The 17,186-nt window shown below is 47.8% G+C and overlaps 1 protein-coding gene across 1 annotated transcript in view; it reads right to left on the bottom strand.

Moving 5' to 3' along the window:
* F13A1 (coagulation factor XIII A chain) overlaps window positions 1-16,836 on the bottom strand; it is a 145,473-nt gene extending 128,637 nt beyond the window's left edge. The window contains exons 1-3 of the mRNA XM_060164287.1: window positions 16,785-16,836; window positions 10,961-11,037; window positions 8,938-9,085 (exon numbers count right to left, since the gene is read on the bottom strand). Of these exons, the coding sequence (XP_060020270.1) occupies window positions 8,938-9,067 (130 nt within the window). The 5' untranslated portion in view covers window positions 9,068-9,085; window positions 10,961-11,037; window positions 16,785-16,836. The remainder of the gene's footprint in view (window positions 1-8,937; window positions 9,086-10,960; window positions 11,038-16,784) is intronic.
* Window positions 16,837-17,186: the final 350 nt, after the last annotated feature.

Raw genomic sequence — 17,186 nt, 5'->3', positions numbered from 1 at the left:
TTTTCTTTTTAGCTCAGTTTTAAGGCCTTACATGTATTCACATTAAATTTCGTCCTGTTGTATTTGGTTAATTGCTCTGAATTCTTAAGATAACTTTAGACCCTAAGTATATATTCACTATATTAACATCCTCCCTAATTTCCTGTCCTCCAGGAATTTCATAAGTGTGCTATTTTATGTTGCCATTCAAGACATGGATATAGATGTTGATTAGGGTACCACCAAATAAATGCAACTTAAGTAAATGCACAGTGGTAGATACTGAAGAGTGAAAAGGTAATTATGATATAGTGTCATGAACACCCTGACAAAGGAAGTATAGGAGTCTGAGTAGGGGAGGGTTTCTGGCTAGGAGCCCCTAACCCAGATTGGGGGGGCGATTAAGGAAGCTTTCTGGAGGAAGTGAGGTATAAGCAGGGGTCAGGAAGCTGAGCAAGTTTTCCAGGTAAAAAGAGAGGTGGGGAAGAAGGGAGGATGAGTGAAGACTGAGGAGAGAGAGTGCGTGGTTTACTTTAAAAGCTGAAAGGTGACTGGTTGGCCAGGGTAGCAGTGGGACCACAGTGGAAGGGAAGGCAGGAGCTGCTCCTGCAGGCCTTGCAGACTGTGTTAAGGAACGTGGACTCTAATTGCATTAGGGATCCAGTGAAGAATCTGAAAGAGCAAACGGACATGGTTAGATTTGTGCCTGTGCAAACGTAAACTGCTTCTTCCAGTGACAGAGGGGAAAACGGATTGGGCGGGGGCAGTGCTGGAATTCCAGGTGAGGGTTGGGGAGTGTCCAGTCTGCCTGTAGGGAGTGAATGCCCTGGTCCTGGCGCAGTGACAGGGTCTGCCTCAGCTCTTCCCACCCCACCCCTGTGATGACGTGCCCCTAAAAACCAGCATATTAGCTCTATGTCTTGGCTGCCCCAGCAGGTCTGCCCACACAGAAAGATAAAGCTGGAGAGAGTCAAGTCTTTCTTTGGCATCTGGTTCTCATTGGTTCCAGTTCTCGCTGCAAATGAAAACCCTGGCTTTCCAGTTCCACGCTCCAGTCTAGCAAATCTGGTTAATGTCTAGTGAGTCTGGTTAAGTCAGTCCATCCTGGGAATTCCCTGGCAGTCCAGTGGTTAGGACTCTGGGCTCTCCCTGCGAGGGCCCGGGTTCAATCCTTGGCCTTGGTCGGCGAACTAAGATCCCACAAGATTCACAGCGCATCCAAAAACAACAAGAAAAAATCAGTCTGTCCTTGTGGTGGTGTCGTGCAGGGTGTATAGATGGGAATTGGAAGAATAAGAGTTCCATAGTTAAACAAGTTTGGGAAGTGCTGGTTTGACCAAAGTTAATCAGGATTCTTGCAGACTTTATGGCAGACTGTCACACGCTGACGTACACTGCAAACCTCCTACAGGTGCAATGCTTTCCAAAGTTAAACGACCATGGGAACTATTTTTTTGTGGAGGATTTTTCAGAATATGTTTTGGGAGATGCTTCACTGTTTACTAATTGTGCAACCTCAGAAAAGTTATTTAATCTCTCTGAGTCTAGTTTTCTTATTTTTAGAAAGGCAATGAAATACCTCAAAGGGTTGGTGTAAGCATTACATGGAAAAAAAATGTATGTAAAATGCTTTAGCGTGGTAGCTGGCACCTAGCAGATTCTCAAAATTATTATTATTATATTGTTATTGCCAGAAGTAGGATAGCATAGTGGGTAAGAGTATGGATTCTGGAGGCAGACTACCCGGACCCAGATTCCAATTTTGACACTTACTATCTTTGGGACTTTGGACAAGTTACATCAACTTGTGCCTCAATTTCCTCATCTGCAAAGTGGTGGGATTAAATAAGAAAATGCTACATTGCCTGTCTTCTCAGCAGACAGGCCTGCTTTGCTCTTCCTGAATATCTACAGGTGGATGGAGTCATTTTCTCCTCTCAATTGCCAGAATACATTTTTCTTTTAAAAAAAAAGTCTATTATCATTAGTCACTTAGCATTATCTTAATATAACTGATTTTATCTAGGGAGACTGTAAGCCCCTTGAGGACCAGACCATGTCTTAATCACCTTGTTACTGAGCCTGGGGCAATGTGCAAAGATGCCAGAGCAAATATGCCACTTTTCACTTTAAACGCATTTAATAATATCTGAAAATTTGGAGCTAGGAGTTAGTTAGTCATTTTAAAATAGGTTATTCCATTTATCACAGTATTAACCATACAAGTCCTTTAAATGACATTTACCAGACAATTTCATTCTCAAAAGATGCCAGTTTCAGGACTGTGTTTATATACTGTTGAAGATAGTGTATGGAGTCTTATAACACAAAGCCTCCAGACCAGCAGTTTTGTTTCAGATTGGAATAAAATGAAAATTTCACAGTTCACTTAGACCACTTATAACAAAGGGTAAGCAAAAGTGCTACTGAATTCCTTTGAGTATATAAAACCTAAGCCCCCTCCCCGCCCCAACGCCCCGATCATTACGCGGGCCTCTCACCGCTGTGGCCTCTCCCGCTGCGGAGCACAGGCTCCGGACGCGCAGGCTTAGCAGCCACGGCTCACGGGCTCAGCCGCTCCGCGGCATGTGGGATCCTCCCGGATCGGGGCACGAACCCGTGTCCCCTGCATCGGCAGGTGGACTCTCAACCACTGCGCCACCAGGGAAGCCCCATAGTTTTTATATTGGGTTTATATTGGGAAACATCTTAGGGAAAAATCCGAACGAACTTTTTTGCCACCCCAACCAGATTTTTCATGGTGAGGACAAATATATATATACTAAATATATATTAATATATATTAAGAGTTTGTTTTAAAATAATGTAGTATACATTACTGTGCATTTGACAACGTTTAATTCAAAACATGGAATTTTTTAAAATGTTATCTCTTCTAAGTGCCCTTTACCTTTTCTAGTGCAGTATCACGCTAAGTCAATGCCTTCAGGAAGAAAGAAAAAAATCATAGGAAATCACAGTGGTACCCTACATAGGGAGAAGCTAAGTCGATGATAAGTAAAAATTTCCTAAATAAGCTCTTAAAAATTCATATTAAAATAATTTAATCTAAGAGAAACATTTCATTTAAAAAATAAAACTTGAGGGTGGGAGGAATTGGGAGATTGGGATTGACAGATACACACTATCAATATTATGTATAAAATAGATAACTAATGAGAACCTAGTAAATAGCACAGGAAACTCTACCTAATGCACTGTGGTGACCTAAATAGGAAGGAAATCCAAAAGAGAGGGGATATATATATATATATATATATATATATATATATAATATATGTATAGCTGATTAATTTTGCTGTACAGCCGAAGCTAACACAACATTGTAAAGCAACTATACTTCAATAAAAATTAATTTAAAAAAAGAATAAAACTTGATTAAGCTATGGAAGATTAAAAGCTACACTGAGAGGTGGCAAGTTTAAAGAAACAATGTTCTAGACTGTAGCCAAATGTGTAAGACATACAGAAGGGTAATAGGATAGGCAGGGGCGTTATTGTTTGGACGGAGAAGAAAATGGCAGCCACGTTGCCCTCTCTCCAATGTAATCTCCCAATAGGTCTGTGGAGTTACTAAGGGTTACCCCAAGTCTTGGGGGATGAGGTGAGGTCCCCAACACCACTGAATAAATACCTTTTCGTCCATTGTTCATGGAGAGTCACCCACAGATCAAGTCAGGTATTTGGTTCTTATAATACCTGATAATCTTAAGGACTCTATACAGATGGTGTCATAAGATATGATCATAGGCATAAAAATATCACAGTTCGGGCTTCCCTGGTGGCGCAGTGGTTGAGAATCCGCCTGCCAATGCAGGGGACACGGGTTCGAGCCCTGGTCTGGGAAGATCCCACATGCCGCAGAGCAACTAGGCCCGTGAGCCACAATTACTGAGCCTGCGCGTCTGGAGCCTGTGCTCCGCAAGAAGAGAGGCCGCGATAGTGAGAGGCCCGCGCACCGCGATGAAGAGGGGCCCCCGCTCGCCGCAACTAGAGAAAGCCCTCGCACAGAAACGAAGACCCAATACAGCCATAAATAAATAAATAAATAAAATAAAAATTAAAAAAAAATATATCACAGTTCTTTTTCTTGTCCATTGCTCCTTCCCATGTAGCAGGCACTCAGTAAACATTTATTAAGCTGGAATATTGATTTTTGCTTCGTTTATTGGCTTAACAAGACGTAGTTTAGGTTGAAAGAGCCTTCTCATCACCTAGGCTCCATTCGCTACAAACAGGAAAGGAATTTGCTTCTCCCTGTCCAAGCCCAGTTCCTCGCAGAACAGAACAGAGCAGCTCATTGCTAAGCTACCTTTTTTTTTTTTTTTTTGGTTTTGAGAGCGATATTGTAGATGGAAACTTGCCAGCTTGCTCTTTCAAAGTGACAGCTTTCAAAAGTCTACCTAACGCAATTTAGCTTAATTCCAAAACATCAGAAAATGGATTGCTAAAGAAAAAATCTCTCCTCATGAGCCAGCTGCCTCCCTGTCTTCCTACCCTTCCCCTAATATGAAAAAAGTGAATTAAAAGTGGATTATTTTCACCTTAGCTGGTAAAGATATTCTTCAGAGAATGATTATACCTGTCACAGATGGAACCTTTAAATAAGTTAAATGTTTAGGTTCATATCCTAGGAATTCCCTAGTGAACGGAGATCTCCATGCAATCTTTGGTAACATTATTACCGAACTATAGATGTAAATACTGTCCATGAGGAGGTAGGTCTGTTTATTGTGAAAACAACAGGGTGAAGTTTCCTTTCTCATATTCCTTTTGGACACCCAGAATTTTAAACTTTCATTAATTTGAATCATTAAAAACATTTTCTTAAACAGCTTATTGTTTTCAACTGTTGCTATTAAAATATCCTGTACTCTGTATAAGAAATGCTCAGCGGAAGCTAGAAAGAGAGAAATGAGTCTAACACCTTCTCCAGGGACTAAAATCCCTCTATATTTCTATTTCTCTATTGGTCTAGTTCTCCTCTAGCCGGAAGTATCTCAACAGCCTCCAAATGTGTCTCCTTCTCTCCATTTTCTCCTCACTATTATTTTTATAAACATAATTCTGATTCTGTCATTTGCTATTTAGAATCCTTTGCAAGTCCCCTGTATCTGCAGGAGGAAAGGTAAGGTCTTCAAGGCCTGTTAGGATGTGATCCCTGCTTACTTTTCTCAGGCTCATCTCCCCTCTCTTGTCCTCACTACTTAACATACACTGTGCTCTCTGCTAGAAATGCCCTTCCAGGCACTTGTCTGCCCGGGGCACGCCTACCTATCGTCTAAGACCTAACTCAGGTGTCCTGTATTTACGAAACCTTCCTCGTCTTCTTTCCCACTCCACTGACACCACTGGTCATTCCTTTTCTTTGTTTGTTTCATCTACTAGGTGGACAGTGGCTTGAGGCCAGGTATTGACTTGTTCATTTTTGTGTCCCCAGAGAAAGATCGGTATCGTTCCCGACACAATCATTAAACATTTTCCCACAAATCAAGTGGAAAGTGTGAACTGGTTCTATACAACATCGTTTCTTAATCATACATTGAAGGCCTTTTTTATTCTTTCAATAACCTCGAATCCAGAGAGGTTTACTCTGCACAAAGGCGAGATGGATGACTAACTAGTCAGTTAGTTGATTTCGTTCTGACGTGGAGTCGTGGGAGGGAGGAGACGATCAGAAAGGCACAGACCCCATTACCCTGAAAAATACTAGATCCCACTTGCATTTGGTTTTTTTAATAGATCTAGCTTGCTTTCCAGTTTGAATTCAAATTGCATTAGACCTGCCAAATGAGTATTACAGTTACTACTGCAAATTGATCACCTACTGTTAATAACACAGAGTCAAACCAGCCCAAGAATATAAGGTTATCTTCCAGAACATCTCCTGCTAAAATAACCTTCCAGACCAGGAAGGCTCTAGAGAGATTTTCAGAAACACCAAATGAGCAAGCAAAACATTAGAGATGGATGCAAATCCAAACAATCTGAGGGGATTTTCAGATATTTTTCTTGGCTACAATTGAGTTCAAAGGGGGCATTAAGGATCCCTAAAAACACAGGAGGACATCAAACACCTCCATGGACTGGCTGGTCCCATCTCCGGGGTTCCACCGTCACCTCAAATATCTCAATGTTTCTTAAATCTCATGCTGCCACATGGGAGGGACCTTATGTACGTTTGTACATTTTGAAATACAGGCAAAAATAATTCTTAACCAAATAGTCACTGAAGTTGTGAATTAAAGGTATTACACACGCTCAATATATATTATATACATTGATTGCCACAAGACTGTTCAAAGCGAAAAATCTGGCATTTTCCCTCTCTTGCCTCTCTGCCCTTCTCAGTCAATTTCACAAGAGTAGCATGCTAACGGGACACTTTGGAAAGCTTCCATGTAACAAATGTGGAGTTTGTCTTAGGGCTTTGTTATCCTGGAGGCAGTCATCCTCAGGCAAGATCACGGAGGTACAAGCCCTCCACTAGTGGCCACTGAGGAAACTGCAAGAAGATAGCACTTAAACCCACGTGATTAGGTCTTAGCAGGGACTTGGGGACAACTTGAAAGACTTAGTCCCAGGACACCCACTTTTAGTACAATTAAACAGAGATTTGAAATGTGAAGGATAACTGGGAAGCGGACCTCCTTGATCAAGACAGTGTTCTTTTTCTTCTGTTCTAGTCATCGGGGCCTTACTGCTATACTTCCTGGGTTCAGAGGTCCTATCTTCAGAGCATGTAGCACTTAGCTCATCTGTATGAGAACTACGAAAATGATGCGTGTTTAAGAAACCTGGAACCTGTTAATAATAATAAGGTTACAATGACTCTAGGGCTGATGAGTCATTAATTTCTCAAGGGATTGATTTTTCACTGGACACACATTCCTATGCCAGGGCCTGTATTAAGTACCCCAGAATGTCACTTGGATTGTGGACACATATGCCTGCCAAATAATGACTGATCTTTCAAAATAATTCAGTTCAAACTAACTCCCCACCTCTGCCTCCAAAAAATAAGTAACCAAAAAACCAGTATCCCAGATTTTTAAAAAGTGTCCTACCTGCTCAAGTTCTTTGGCAGTTTTCTTACTGGCAACATTTTGGTTCATTTTAATTCTATGGGGGCTGCAGGCTCGCACATATCCCCCTTAGAATCAAGGTTCCCTTGGGTGGGTTCCTGACCTTGCAGAGGTATGATAAACTGCACATTCTGAATCAATGAGCATGCATTGATTGGGTGTTCTCACAGCCACTGGTCATTTGATCCTCACGGCAACTGCGGAGTAGGTATTGCTCCCATTTTGCTGATGGGGAAACTGAGGCTCAGAACATTTACATGACTTTCTGGGGGTCCCAGGGTGAGCAAATGGCAGATGTGGGACAGGACCCCGGGTCTTTTGAGTCCTGGACCAGGGGACACTTTGCTACACCTCACTGCCTCAGTGGTGCCTCCCATTTCTCCTGTGCCCCTTTCTCTTTCTGCTCCCCCCCACTTCTTCCAGCACTTTGCCCCCCTCTCCTGGGTCCCAGAGTCTTCTCTGCTAGAGGGGAATTTTGCTAGAAAACTGAATACACCAAGATAACTTGCTTGGTAATTTGACATCTGTACACTTTCCAATTTTATTTGCATTTAAAAAGAAAGAAGGAAGGAAGGGAGGAAGGAAGGGAGGGAGGAAGACTCCTAGACTGAGAAGTGAAGGAGTGAACACCAAGTGCTTACATTGGTTTCCATTTCCCAGCCTACAACATAGGGATTCAGATGAGTTGACTAGCAAGTCCTTTAAAACTCATTTCTGTGGTTCTAATGGTGGCGTTTTAGAGAGTGCAGCAGCTAGTAGGGACAGAGCTCGGAACTCCAAGTTCACACCTTGTCTTGGTCCCTCGACTCAACCGAAGATGCCCTTAAGTTCCGTGAGCCCCCTGCTCCCAGTTTGGATGGTACCCCACGGGTGGTACTGCATATCTCTCTGTCTTCACAATTGGATATCACACCATCCAGACATGATACTAACACAATCAAACTTGCCCACCAGACCCAGGCTGTTCTCTGACTTTCTGGGTTTGTTCGTAATCAACATTGTCCTTTCCCTTTGCTTTCAACCTCTGGTCTCTTTCGGACGAGGCAGATTAACCACACACCACAGGGTGATCGTGGGCACCTACCCCTACAAGTGGGTGTTTACCCCCCAGTGAAAGCACACAGAGCCCCTCAGGAGCAAAAGTGGGTTTGGGTGCATGTGTGCAACTGACAAAATGTGCTCCCCGCGGGATGCCGTTCAGGGACGTGAGTCTGAATGTCCCTGCCATGGCCCAAGGGAGCGGTGTCTGTGTCACCAAGCCACTGCTGGTAACTGGGTCCCGTCACAGCTGACAGGGCTGAGTGGAGGTCAGCGGCTGGCGGCTGCTCCCAGAGCAGGTCCCTCCGGATGGGCGGAGACAAGAGCAGGGGAAGCAGCTCGCCTCACCTGCCCCCCAGCCTGCTCTGGAGAGAAGCAGAGGGCTTCCATCTCCATTACCGTCAGGGTCCAGCATCTCTCACCAGCTCTGAGACTCACAGCGATGTATGCGGGGACGGGGCAGGAAGGAGGTGTGAGCTAGACGATCACAAAAGCCACAGTGTTTTGGAAGTGGAAACTTCCAGCTAGAGAACATTCTTAAAAATAAAACAGTGGGGCTGGAAGAGGACTCAGCTAATGCCCTTGTTTTGCAGAGGTGACTTCCTTGAGATTACAAAGCCATTAAGTGGCAGAACTGGGACAAGGATCCTGGCCTTTGGTGCTTTTATCACTCAAAAGAGGGTTTGGGAGGCCCTTTCTTTAAAACCAGAGACTGGTAGTGGACCAGTTTTTGTGGGAGCTCGGTGGAGACAGAGGGTGCCGAGCCAGCACCCGCAGGGAAGGCCGGCCGTGGCGGCCCAGGAGGTGACTGTACCTTGCAGGTTGAAGCCCCGGGGCACCAGCCCATGAAGCTCCATGGTGGGGGGATCATTCTCTGATGCGTTGGAGGTGTTGGGGGGGATGGCTCTCCTGCCTCCAAAGGTGGCCCCCGAGGACTCCGACATTCTCAGCCTCACAGGCTCCTTGGGGGGAGAAAAGGAGGCACGGAAAGGAAGGTGAAGCCAGTTGCATTTGTGATAAGGACTCAAAAACAGGGAGACACATCTGTCTGTGATGACTCTAGAGCAACACATTTTGAGTTTCGCATAAATGAACCCTGAGATGTGGCAGGAAGGATGAGTCTAATGATGGAGTACAGTTCCCCAAGGATCTCGGGGAGATTTCGTGTTTGTCAAAACATATGGAAAGCAGAAGAAAGAGGGCTTATTTGAAGAAATGAAAAACGTAAAAGATTTTGGAAAGCAGGGTCTTTTTCTCATTTCCCCTAAAGGCAATCTCTTGAAAGAAACGTTTGCTATCCTATGCAGGTACCTCTGCCCATTTTATATAGACTTATGAGGCTTACGTCACTCTAAGAATAAACTCATACACCCATGTCCAGATCAGTGACATCCTCTCAAGCATTCACGTCTGCAAGTTAATTCAGCCAATATTTATCGAGCCCCCCCCATGCGTTCTGGGCACTTGGGGTACATCGGAAAACAAAACAGGAGGATGCTTGAATTGAAAGCTTCCAGTCTAGGCGGGGTACGGATGAGCCCACCAAGATTCTTAAGTGAACTCGCTCGGTAGGGTGTGAGAAGGTGGTCGCTGCCTTGGAGTCAGGACCACAGGAGGCGGGACAAGGGAGGGGAGATTTGGGGTAGGTGAGGCAGAGGCCACTGCAATATTAAATAGGGCTGTAAATAGCCCGCTCGCTAAACTTACTGGGTCAGCTAACACTGCCCTTGCTCCACGCCTGCTTCCCCTTCCTTTGGAGGTTGTGTGGACAAACAACCCGTTTAATCACCACACCTCCCCGTCGGGGTCTTGTTGACCAACAGACCAGATGAAGGGAGACCTTGTTTCTGGCCCCAGTGAAGCTTTCCCCTTGATCACCTGGATTACCCAGTCACGACTCTGTTTCTTCGGCTGTTCTCCGCACCCTCAGAAGATGAGAAGTAGCCCTTACAGAGGCGAGGGGAGGAGACTGTCCCAGAAATGCGTGGAGCAAAAATGGAGCACAGCTGGGGCCCCTTGCTAAGGCACTGGGGCTTGGAAGCAGACAGTAGCGTTTGGAAGTGTAAAGTCTGGGTGGGTATCCAGAAATACCTGCGGCCAGATTTACAGGCTCTGGCGGGTTAAGGGGTGGGGGGAGGGGAGAGAGAAGGGTTAAGGATAGAGAGAAGGCAGGAAAAAGCCTTCCTCTGGTGGGGAGTGGCTGGGGTGGGCTGCAGGGCTGCTAGCGGAGGGGAATGTTTGGACAGAGCAGTGCGGTGGCCCGCTGGGAGAGAGAACCATTAAAGCAGAGACTGGGGCGCCCCAGGTGCTGCCCGGGTGCAGGCCAGGCTGGGTGAGCGCAGGTGGGCAGAAGCGCCCCCTTCTTGTCAGGTCTGGGCTGGGGCAGGTGCTCCAGTTCGGCTGCCTGCGGCTGGGGGGATGGGGTGCCAGCGATGGAGAGCGGAGCTGGACCACTCGCAGTGCCAGCCAAGCAGGTGTTCTTACCTGGCCCTGCCTGCCCCCCTCTGCAACCTCTACATCCTCTCTCCATAGTCCGCTCCCCTGAAGACAGGGGTGGGGCTGTCCTTTGGGGGGGCACCCCAGGTGCCCCTTGGTGGCCCTTTTCAGGCAGCAGCGCCTTTAGGGAAGCTTCGTGGGATGCCTGAGAGAAGGCCTGCTCGGAAGTGGGGCTGGGTAGATGCGGAGTAAGGGGCGAAACGGAACTGGACCGCTGGGGCTGCTCCCGATACCCGCTCCCCCGCACTCCGGGCACCAACTGACGGATCGGCCCGGAAACCCAGGGGCAGGAGGTGGACGCAGGGCTGCGAGATGCCCCGGCAGAAGGGGCGGCTGCTTACCTGCGGTCCCCTCCCGACGTGTCCCAGCGCAGGCTGGCTCTGGGCGTCTCTGGAGTACTCCCTCCAAAGGACACAGGCTAAACGACAGGAAACTTAGCTCTTAAATAACTTCCTAAGGACCCCCCCCCCCGCTTCCTCCCCCCATCCCGCAGCGTTTTCTCCTCCCCCTTCTCGAAGGCTGGCGAAGCAGCAGCGTCTCTGGGACTTGCTGGTCACCCAGCCATGCTGCTGTTATTCCGGCATGACCGCCCCCCCCGGCCCCCCTTTCTCCCAGTTTCCAACCTGGTGGCTGGGAGCCCCGGGCAGAGTGCCCTACAGTGCCCGGCAGACTCCGCCCCCTTCCCCTCTCCCACTTTGGTCAGAAGGCTGGGAAGGAGGGGTCTTCCTGCACAAGGGAACGTTTTCGCCCTCCAGGATTCCGAGGGCGGCTGGTGCGGCTTGGCAGGAGGGAGGGTCTGCCCTCCTACAGACAAGTAACGGACAGCTGTGACCATGCACAGCAGGGAACCTGTCCTTGTTGGGTAAATAAAGCTGAGGGGCATGGGCTACATTCCTGAACCATCCACAGAGCCTCGCCACCATCTAACCACAAGATTTCCTGCCCGGGGTGGGGGTGGGGGGATGCCCAGCAGGAGGGAAGATGAGTAAATACCTTTAAGAGTGTTACAAAAATTAGAAAATGACTTTTTTTTTTTCCTGAAAACCATTTTGGTTTCTTTTCAAATAATAGAAGAAAAAGAAAAGAAAAATTTCCTTCTAAAGTTTTCCATACTTTCTTTTCCTCTGAGTCTTCATATCTCTATAGACTCCTATTTCCAGTCGTGGCTATCTCTAACCTTCTTTACTGTCTCCGTATTTCTGACCCTGTCACTTGATCTAATTTACTAGGGAAAAAAACGATGCCACTGTTTAAGAATTCTCTCAGTTTTTTGCTACCAAATCTATGCACTCGCCTGCAAACTTACCCATCTTTTCCCTGTTTCTTCTTATTACTACAGTAGAAAGGTTCCCACCTTGTCCATGGCCAAGTGTGCTGTGTCCCCCCTTTGCCTTGTTCCCTGTCACCTTCTTCAGGGCCTTGCTGTGCGGCTTCTCCACACTCCCTCCTGTACCTTCAGGCTTCCTGTCTCTAGCAGTTCCCTCCCATCAGCATGTATTCAACTTCAAGTCTCTTTAGTATTTTAAGAAACCCTTGCTCAACCCACATCCCCCAGCTATCGTTCCTTCTCTCCCCTCTTCGTTGCAAGTTTCTGCCCCCATCATTCTACGGAAACTGTAGTTCAGGGTCATCCATGGCTAGATCCAAAGGACAGGATCCAGTTCCCATCTACTTAACCTTTGGAGGCGCTGAACTCTGTTGCCCACCCTCGCCTTGAAGGTCTTTCCCCCGGGCCTCTGAGAGATGCGCTCTCTGGAGTTCCTCCATATGCTACCAGGCTCCCTTGATAATTTCAGCAACCACCATGATTTCAGTTTCCACCCTGGCTTCTCCCACATCTAGGTCTTTAGTCATAATCTTTCCAGAGCTTCAGACTACCCTCTCTAACTGCCTACCAGCCATCTTCACTTGGCATGTCCCAATGGTAACTTGCAGCTCATCATGTCTAAGATGAGATATATAATCTTCCCTAAAATCCTGGACCAGGAGTGTCCTGGATTCCTAGCTACCCTTGCCCACGTGGTCAGCCCTACACCCTCCAGATCAGGTTACACAGTTGCCAGGTCCCCCTGGGATTCCTGGCTGTGTTGTGCCTTTGGGACAGGCTTGCTACCCTCAAAACCACTACCACAGTGACACTTTTGGCCTGAGACTCACTGATTATCGCGTGAACATGCATACGTGCTGATTAACTTTCTAACTCTACCAAACCACCAGCCGAGGAGAGTCAAGCACACAACGGCTTTCTCTTGCCCAACAAATAGTGTCAGTAAGAGAGTGTCCGAGGGGACCAAGCCGTAGCATGGGTGGTTGAAGCCCACTCACATTACAGACCCTTTGCCCACAGTCCTGGGTCTTAGAAATCAGCACAGAGTTTTCTGACCCTATGGTGAGCCTTTGCTGGGCGAGAAAATGTGACCTCTGCAGGGGCAGCTGGGTGCATAGACTCAGGTCCAAGGTGTCTTGTCTCTGAACATCATTTGCTTGGCATGGAGGTGGCACAGGGTATGTATTTAAGGAATGTAGCAGCTGGTGTTCAGCTAGGAAAACAAAAATGACTTGAGGTATTTTTAAAAGAGGGAATTTAACGCAGAAGATTGGTTACACAGGTGATGGAAAAGACAAGGTGACAAGTAGGGGCAGACGAGGCAGCAAGAGCAGGGAGGACGTGGCATCATCACGGCACGCGGGCTGGGGTTGTGTGGCCGAGACTGGAACCGCCAGAGCTCCACCCTTTCCCAGAAACACTGTCTGGGCTCCCGTAGGAGGAAGGACCCCTCTAGCTCGTTTCTTTCTTCTCCGTCCTCACTCCCTCCACTGTCTCCCATTTGCCGCAGTTACAGTCAGTCAACGAAGGGGTCAGGGAAACACAACCTGCAGAGATGGCGTCACCACGCCTGTGATGGGGGGAAGGGCCCCAAGACCACCCGAGGTTCAATGAATCACAAGGTGGACCCGCCAGCCTGTCATCCGCACCGCTATGATTTAGGACAGCAAGAAGGTACAAAGCAAAATCAGCAAAGGGAAAAAGCACATGGGGCAGAGGCCAAAGGAAGCCGGGTACAAAGTCACAACGGTCCTCACCCGCGGGAGTCGCACAGCCCACGCTTGGCTCCCAGCTACACACTGTGACGACACGTGTGAAATGGCGTCAGCAGGGAGACCATCAGAGACCCAGAGCCCAGGAGTTTTATTGGAGCTGCTCACAGAGGCCCCCTCTGCCTGGCACGGACGAGTCTGCAGGCTCCCAGGAGGAAGCAGGCGCTCGACATAAACCACCCCGACTGTACAACGTAGGCACCTCGAGCCATGCCTCTAGGTCGAGCAGTGGTGGGACGTCTCCTGAAATCGGAGGCCCCCTCGCGAGCAGGCCTCTCTAAGGAGGGTGGGCAGGGCTCCGGCGGGGACGCCTTTCTTCACAGCCTCCTCACGCCCACCCAGGCAGATTGGAGCAGAGACAAGGTGGCCTCAGAGCAAACAGTTCCAGGATTGGCACATCAAGCCGTGGACCTTTCATCCCAGTACGGCCAGTGCCTCTCGCTCCCTTCCCAGCATTGCTGTAGGGCCACAACCATGGCCTGGAGAGAGGAAACTCCAGTGGGAAAGTCACTGGGAAAATGGAGCTCTTCCCGCCACGTCCCCTGGCCTCACGGGCTCGAGATGGGACCTCTGGGGAGACGTGCATCCTCTCGGTGCATAAGCCCTGACACCTCTTCCCATTTCTCTGCAACCAAAGGGGTCACGATCCCAACATCCTGTTGATAAACCTTGAAGAAAGCTCCAATTTGTACCTCGTTGTCTCCTCCAGGGGCAGGGCAGGAAGGCCTGAACACATCACCTAGGGATCCTGGCTCCTGTCAGAAACATGTAGCAGCCTTTGGGAGTTGTAGGTAAACAGGAGGTGCGGGGTGGAGGGATTCCAAGTTCCCTTAATTTGACTCTTTGATTCTGCGTTCTCACTTATATGATATGGACACTCTTCTCTCCAAATAAACTACCATCTTTCTCCTACTTGGCAATACCCGGGACGCGGACTATTTGCTCAGGGGATGACTTTTCCAGCAGACTCTATTTGATTTACATGCAAAACTTCACATCCCAAACAAACAAACAAAAATCTCAGTCACGTCTGGACCCTACTGGTTTTTTCCAGCTGCAACAGGATCTGGATTTTGATGGTTATAGATGCTGTGGCAGAGGGAGGCGAGTGGATATAAATAACAATGAGCCTTCAAAGATGCCAAACCTCTCAACCTCTCCCTGTCTTGGGGGAGGCTTTTTCCTCCAGTGCCCCTGAGCCTTAGGAGTTGGGGGAAAACTTTCCACTCCGGAAGGAGGTGGGGCTGGGGGGAGGATGAGATTCAGGCTGAGCGAGAAGTTTACAATCTCACTGTAGCCACAGCTGTGAGCAGTTGGAGAGGGAGTGGCCCTCTGTCTCCCTTCACACCTTTCTCAGAGCCTCAGGGGAGCCTTCACAACGTCTGACCACGGTATTTGAAGCCCCAAGAAGGAATTTACAAAGCACCATCCCAGCCACTGCCACAACAGAGCTTGGCTTCTGAGAAAGGACCCTTCCTCTGACAGCGCTCCTTTGCGTCTTCTTTTAGGAGAGATGGAATCCGCGTCAGTGCGCCAGTGACAGCTCTAGAGGGCAGAAGCTTCTCCTGCTTCAGCTTTCCTGGGCGTGGTTCCCTCCGGCCAGCGCTTTGCGTCACCCTTAATCTACCATCCCGGGGAGCAGTGGATTGCAGGGCTGTCTCCCCGTGGCTGCGCCCTCCAGGAGGACACGCGGAGGAAAGCTGTCTCCTCCTTAGGCGTGAGAGTGAGCTAATGCACTTGTGTGCTTATCACTCGCGTGAACATCTCTGTCTTTATTACTATTGTTATTTGTAATTGTGGCGAAATACACGTAACGTAAAATTTACCATCTTAACTATTTTTCAGCGTACAATTCAGTGGTGGCCAGTATATCACATTGTTGTGCAACCAATCTACAGAATGTCTTCATCTTGCAAAACTGAAACTCTACACCCAGCGAACAACTGATCCGAGTGTGTGTGTGTTTGTGTGCGTAAGGGTATTTGTGAAAATGTGCCTGTATGTGAGTGTGTGCCTGTCTGTGTGAGTGTGTGATGTGAGTGTGTGTCCAGGGGCAACGGGAGGACTGCAGAACCACCCAGAAGATGCTTCAGCCCTGCACTGGCTTCCTAGCGCCTCCAGAGTTCTGACTGGACTGGTTTAAAGACACTCCAAGACTTCTTAAATTTAAAAGACTATATAAAATATGAGAAAAGTCAACTAGAACTGGATCTCTTACAGATGAAGTCTTCCAGGTTTGAAGGCAGGAGATCTTATGGTCAAATGTTGATGACTTAAAGATATCAAGAGTGGAGAGGGCTTAGGAAGCTATAAGCAGCTCCACCAGCCCAGATACAGGGCAAAGCCTGCTCGGTTTGTTCAATTCCATTCCTTACTCTGGTGGTGCACAGACTCCATGACCACAGAAGCACATAAGAGATCCCACATCTACCTTTCCCACTTATCTTGCTTTTTGGGCTAAAAAGCATTCAGTGCTAATAAAGCATTGTGAAAAAACAGCAAATAAAATGGTAACATAGCAATGCACACGAACATAATGATCAACAGAAGTTAAACTTAACAGTAATTCCACAAATTTATAACAAAGGTGTTCATTGAAAGGACAGCAGAGGTTGAAAACCAAATCTAGCACCAGATAACGGGGGCGCACTGCAAACAAGGCTTGCTTCGTTAGAATTGCCAGAATGCCAGCTACCTGTGTGTGTGCATGTGTGCACGTTCGTGTGCACACATGTGTGTGCAGGTGTGGGCTCCAGTCCAATAGGAACTCTGCAGGTCCCAAGGGTAATATGACAACTGACGTTAGAATCTAGGCTTCCTCACCTGCTACCTGTGTGACCTTGGGCCAATTACTTGATGTCTCTGCACCTCAGTTCCCTCACCTGTAGAGCGGCAGTCGTGAGCGTGTCTACCTCACAGGTTCTGAAGATCAAAGAAGAGGACACATCCAAAACACCGTGTGCAACCCCAGCACAGCGCTAACACTGAATATTGCCGGTAACAGCAGGTGTGAACTAAACAACCTCACGCATGAGTATTTTAACTTTTTGTAAAAGTTGGTATTACCTTTACTTCCTCATTATCAGGGAAGAGAACAGTTAACTTGCTGATAATTTAGGATGCTTTGGTGTGTGGGGGAATCAGCGGCAGTGCTGTTACTTCTCAGTCCAGTAGGTCTTCAGGAGTTATATCTGCAATTCACTCTTGTCAATGGGGGATTCCATTTATAACTGGCCGGTTGCAGTTGTGTATGTGAGAATATGTACGGGTGTCTTTCTAACGAAGCAAATGAAAACCCTGGCAACCCAAGGAAGCTGTCAGGGGAGTGGGTCAGAGAAGGATTTTAGATGAAGTATGACAAGCGAATGGACCAGCTTTTGTGTGGTTGCCCGCTGTCTTTGGAAGCCCGCATCCGAGCAGGTCAAAGGGCAGACCTGCCTGGGCATCTCACCAAACTCCTCTAATGAG

This window comes from Lagenorhynchus albirostris, chromosome 10 (genome assembly GCF_949774975.1).
Source record: "Lagenorhynchus albirostris chromosome 10, mLagAlb1.1, whole genome shotgun sequence".
Classification (NCBI taxonomy): domain Eukaryota; kingdom Metazoa; phylum Chordata; class Mammalia; order Artiodactyla; family Delphinidae; genus Lagenorhynchus; species Lagenorhynchus albirostris.
Note: the sequence above shows the minus strand (reverse complement) of the source record. Positions and strands in the feature narration are given on the sequence as shown.